Source organism: Coregonus lavaretus, assembly GCF_964263955.1.
Source record: "Coregonus lavaretus genome assembly, contig: HAP1_SCAFFOLD_172, whole genome shotgun sequence".
Lineage (NCBI taxonomy): Eukaryota > Metazoa > Chordata > Actinopteri > Salmoniformes > Salmonidae > Coregonus > Coregonus lavaretus.
In genome coordinates this window covers 1-5,646 of record NW_028156410.1, presented here as the reverse complement: position 1 = coordinate 5,646, position 5,646 = coordinate 1, and the positions used below count along the sequence as shown (strand labels likewise).

Sequence of the window (5,646 nt, the reverse complement as noted above, 5' to 3'; positions counted from 1 at the left end):
ATTTTTTGAAACAAGTAATGTTTTTCATTTCACTTCACCAATTTGTACTATTTTGTGTATGTCCATTACATGAAATCCAAATAAAAATCCATTTAAATTACAGGTTGTAATGCAACAAAATAGGAAAAACGCCAAGGGGATGAATACTTTCGTTTACAGTGTAGAGTGCCCAAACCCCCTGCTAGGAATGTATGCAAAGTCACATGATCTCTAAGACTAAGAATGTGTTTGATAAATAAAACAACAATCTAAGACCTTGCATTCATCCCTTGGGTAATGAGAAAAGGCAGCTCCACTGAAACATATATTTCTTCTGAGGGCTTTGAGATCCATTATACAGTACATGCAATTGATCATGTATTCATTCATTTTGTGAGACTCCATAGAACTGAAGGCTGAACCTGAGTAAATGTGTGTGTTTGTGTAATCAATCATTTCGTCTCTGCAAGGCTTCAGTATCAATGGAGATTGCAATAGAGGTAAATCTCACTGCAGCAACAATGGACAGTGGTCAGACAGAACATTATCCATTCCAAACGAATATCTGACTTCAGTTAAAATTAATCGGGCCCTCTGCAGAGTATGTTTTAATAAAAAGCACAAATTAATCAATTCAAGTCAATGTGAGAAATTAATTTAGTGCATTTATTGGGGAATTGCCAGCTAATAAAATGTTGGAAGAGGGGATATTAATATTCTGTGAACCTAAATTGAGTCTGTCTACTCCCCTTTAGCGTATTAAAAATAGAGTTTGGCCATGAGCAGAAAGGAAAGTGCTTCAGGGCTTCAACCTCTGACTGGGTGACTCATGGCAGGGAAGCAGCCTTCTCCAATTGGTTGTTTTCTTTTTATTCTTGCTATTTTAAAACCATTAACTAAACTCTGCACACAGAGAGGGTTGTCAGCGGTCAATGGTGTTGTCCTCGGGTAGAATGTAATAAGAATTATTTTTATATTATATTGTGTATAGTAATAACCTAATTGTCTTAGTTGATATTTGTTGTTAGGTCAAGCCAACCTGAGAAACCAGGACTTATGCTGCTTCATTTCCCCTATGCGCTTAACTCAATACTCCAAACAGTGGAAAATCACTGAAAAGTCCCCATAATTAAACTTGAAAGTGTTTTTTCGACGGTAACCTCACACATCACCAGGTGCGAACGTAATCGTCTGTGGCACCATAGGACCTTTTCACAAAAAGATTGTTAATAAGGAGCCGGTGGAGAACATTGGCAGAACCGGGGACAAACCCCACCTCCACCATCACTCCACTTTGATCAGGTAGCTAGCCTTGTCACTGCCATTCTACAGGGACCCATCAAATGTTCTCTCAAAAAGTACAGCACTGAACAAATCCCAGTTCTCAAGTGCGCAAACCTGTCATCCTATGTAGTGAGCAGTTTGAGCAACTTTAGGCTTATGTTTACTGTGAACACTCGGGCTGTACCCTGCACCCATTCCTACACCGCCAGACATGTGGGTGACCCCTGTCTCTCCATCCCCTACTCTGCCACAATCAAACTGCATGCCCCACGTCTGTAAACAGCACCATGCAGAGCTGAACACAAGTGGACTCTTTTAAAGACTACAGGGCCTAGCACCCATCCTCTGCCCTATCCCTACCTCAGAAGGGGGTAGCAGCCTGTATTGCCACCAGGGAGAGAGGGAGACAGAGCTGTCAAAATAGCTCATCATCGTCCACAGTCAGAGACGTTTAGTGGCGCTGCACAGTGACTCACCTAGCTGGGTCAGCTTGACACTCAGAATAAACTAATTCTTGCAGCTACAGACACCTTAGATTAGAACCTCTCAGACAGCCATCTGGACAGGACAGGACACTCTGTAATGTGACTATGAACAAAACTGGAGTGCCACAGATCAAAGACCACTCTGATGTAGCATCTCCTCTCTTTGAAGTTATAAGGACTCTGAGCACAGCAGGCCAGTGGCAACTTAATTGGGGAGGACGGCTCATAGTAATGCCTGGAACGGAATCAATGGAATGGTATCGAACACATGGTGGTTTCCATGTGTTTGATACCATTCCATTCACTCCATTCCAGCCATTATGAGCCGTCCTCCCCTCAGCAGCCCCCTGTGACTCTGAGGGACTTATTCTGAACCACTTTAACCCAACTGGCACAGAGAGTAGGCATTCCACATAGTAATAATGTCACATAGAGCTTTGTACTGTTGGGCCAGTCCACTTCACACAGTCACCCCAACTCCCTTACATCCACTGGCAAAACACATCAAGACAAAAAGTTATGCCAGGATTGACAAAAGCCTCAAGCTCCTGAGAGTTCCAGGAAAACATCCCATTGCAATGCTACAGATCTACACAAGACAACAGTGTCAAACAAGCATCCCTCTGCAGGAACCTGGGCCATGTTCTGCCAGCACAAAACTTGGGAAACTTCCTGAAACGGAGATTCCACTTCAAACTTAGTTGAAGTACACTTATTTTTATTTATTTTCTGTTTGTTTCAAGGTATTTTCAAGGTCGTTGAATGAAACCCTGCTCCCTTGGCAATGGGTCCCTCAAGGCTTAGGAGACTAGTTTCTGTGGAGACAACAAACCCAGTTAACCTGTTAGAATGTTGAATGAGGATTATTGAGTGGGTTGAGACATCCTGTGTCTGTGTGTAACCCTTTACCTGCCTCATCCACTGAGGCATCCATATCAGTCAAGCTTCACTGTTCATGTAGTAATCTACCCTCTAGTGGCAGTACTAGCATCTACACTGCACTACCAACTGAGTTCCTTTGATTACAGCAGCACTGCTTCACTTGACAAGATATGACAACACCAAAACAATTACATCTCTCGGAAATTAGCCACACCAGAACTTCAATTAGAAATATGTCCTTTATTAGACAGAAAAAAACATAGGCTATTATCTGTTTTATGTGACAAGATATACACTTGCTAATCAAAGTTAGTATCAAACATTCTTCAAACAATCCTACAGCACACCTAAGAGGATGAGCAGTGAGCAGGTCACTGTACAGTAGTGTTAAAGCCATATTTTAGTATGGTGGAGTAGACAGGCCTAACTTCCATCCATTATAGATTGGTGAAAACAAGCTATAAGACAGGAACAGCAAATCCACCCCCTTTCTCTCGTTTATCAAAACGTCTTCTTCCATCACCAAGATTCAATACATTTTCATCAAATTAAAAAAACCTTGAACTAATTTTAACAAAGACTATATAAATTGAGAAATAGGCATGTTATGTGTACATCGTCTGAATATACTTATAGAACGGGAAGGCCTCTGATGATGGTCAATGCAGTGTGGTGCACAAGACACACATACATAGATAACATACTGAATCACACTATAAACCTCTCTTACACAAAGAGGAAGAAGAACCCATGACATTTTGAGGGACGTATTTACATCACAAACTTACATGGTCAAGTGGTTTTTCATATAGACTATAATTTCTGTCACCAGTCAAATCATGCATTCCCTTCGCCAATTCATTGCATGGGTTAGATTACACAAGCATGGAAAGTGCATGTATAGTGTTAGACTAAATCAGCTTTAAAACAATAAAAGTTAATTTTATTAGGAGAAAAAATACACCAAATTATTTCAAGTCTGATTGAATCCCTCCACCGCATGTAGGGTAACAGATAGGTCATAGAACAGGTTTCAGACGTCACCAAAGGTTCAGAGCCAGAGTAATGAGGGTAAAACCCGACATGGACAGGGTGCTACGGCCTTGAAACTGTCCTAGGCCTTAATACTTTCGACACAATGGGTGTGTGCCAGAAAACAGGTTTTTCTACTATGCGATTCAGTGACAGTTCAAAACCAGTTTCATGAAACTCACCAACAAGTAACGATTGAGATTCTGTATCACTCGATCCAGTCTCTGGACGAGAGACACGATTAGTTAAGACTATTTGATTATTAACCAAATATTGGCTCATACTGTGAGTCAAGGGGATACGTGACAACCATAGCAACAAGAACGCTCGAGAGGTTACATAGAATAGTAGTTACTATCAGGAAGGCCATTTTATATCCAAAGTGCTCATATAAAGATGACATCTATACGGTCCAGTTTTGATTGGATGTAGTCGATAATAAAATGTACTGTCAAATAGCCCTCTAAAGGGCCTTCACCTTCAGTGTGCCAGACAGACACGTGGTTGAATGAGGTACAGTTAATGTTAACATCAGTAAAAACTACACAGTGGAGAGTTTCACTGCAAAGGGTGCCAATACAAATATTTCAATATTTCCTGATACTGTAGCTGCGGTGACTGACAACACAGAGGAGCATGATGGGATACTGGAGGACTAGGTCTTCTTCTTCAGATCCTCAAAGCGTCGTGACAGGTCATCAAAGTCGATGTCATCAGAGCTCGCAGTGTTCCGTCCAACTCCAAAGGAGGAAGTGGGAAGCGTGTCGGGAACTGAGGGCAGCTCAGGGAGGGCGTTGTTATCGTAGATCTGGGATGAAGGCCCGGGGCCTTTGGAAAGAACATAGGTTTAGATTTACATTACAAATACACCCCAATGCAACTGTTATGCAAAAAGCAAGCAATACTATCGTTGAAGAGATTGACGTGTAGGAAAGGATATATTCATTGAAAACAACTTACCAGAGACCTGGGATGGACCAGAAGGTTTAATAGACAGCTCATCAATCTGAAAAAAACACACGCATGTGTTAAGACGATCTCTCTACCCTGCCTGCATGTTGAAATGTTAAAGTTCTATAGATACATGAGAAGGCAGAGGAAAACAATGTTTTGTATGTTAGTATGTGATTGGGGAGGAAGAATCATTGAAGTAGTGCATTGCTGAGAAAGCCAACACCGCTGGGGTAAGAATGAGCAAAAAGCAAGAGCTAATAATATAATTCACCTCAAAATTGCATTCTTCACTGTGAAGAACTTTGCTTCCCTACTACATCCAGTAACATACTAGTTTGACAGCAAGCAGATCTCTCTTTCAGCATATTATACTCACTCAGAGCATTCAAAGACAGTCGTATGCAGTTCAGCACAAGGTTAGTGATTAGCAGTTCATACCAGCTATGGCCCGTTTCCACATTCTATCTGTTCTTATCCAATCCCTATCATGTCGCTGTAGCATAGCACTGTGCTGAAAAGAGATGGCACAAGCAAACTATAATGAACTCCTCTTCCCTGAAAGGTGAACTGGCCGTCTGTCCATCTGTCTGGAGAAGCAGAAGGTGCAGGGGGCTCTGACACTTACAGACTCGTAGGTGGGGGGGCAGCTCGGCAGCTCAGGGGGCTGCCCTCCTCTCATTGGAGGCTGGAAGTTGTTAAAGGCATCATAGGTGCCAACAGAGGGGCCGTTGAACCCTATGGGGCCGGGCATCTGAAGAAAAAAACGAATATAAATAAAAACATCCCATTCATATCAACATCTCTATTTTTCAGTCTTAAAGCTGGAATCCTTAATGGTGAAACAGCCATGTCTGTTAGCGATATTACAACAACAACAACGAAGTTACAGCAAACAAGTAACACTGTTTTCTTCCCCTCTGACATCATTGCACGCGCGATAGAAAAGCACAATATGTACTGCACTTTTTTTTTACCCTGCTGCACGAAGCACCTCGGCAACAAAAACAATAACGTCAGTGGCGTTGTTTCC

General features: G+C 41.9%; 1 protein-coding gene across 1 annotated transcript; it reads right to left on the bottom strand.

Annotated features, from left to right (window-relative positions):
• Positions 1-2,850: 2,850 nt before the first annotated feature.
• On the bottom strand, positions 2,851-5,431 carry LOC311126383 (IST1 homolog). The gene is made up of 3 exons (XM_084200388.1): positions 5,242-5,431; positions 4,623-4,668; positions 2,851-4,490 (listed from the first exon to the last, which is right to left on the bottom strand). Exons 1-3 carry the CDS (start codon positions 5,365-5,367, stop codon positions 4,318-4,320), a joined length of 345 nt encoding a protein of 114 aa, XP_084056514.1. The 5' UTR covers positions 5,368-5,431; the 3' UTR covers positions 2,851-4,317.
• Positions 5,432-5,646: the final 215 nt, after the last annotated feature.

What these genes read in the sequence shown, in the direction of transcription:
- LOC311126383 (XM_084200388.1), bottom strand. Translation starts at nt 5,367, where the DNA reads ATGCCCGGCCCCATAGGGTTCAACGGCCCCTCTGTTGGCACCTATGAT. An exon ending in GCCCCCCCACCTACGAGTCT is followed by an intron (nt 4,669 to 5,241) that starts GTAAGTGTCAGA and finishes TGTTTTTTTCAG; the next exon opens with ATTGATGAGCTGTCTATTAA. An exon ending in TGGTCCATCCCAGGTCTCTG is followed by an intron (nt 4,491 to 4,622) that starts GTAAGTTGTTTT and finishes TTCTTTCCAAAG; the next exon opens with GCCCCGGGCCTTCATCCCAG.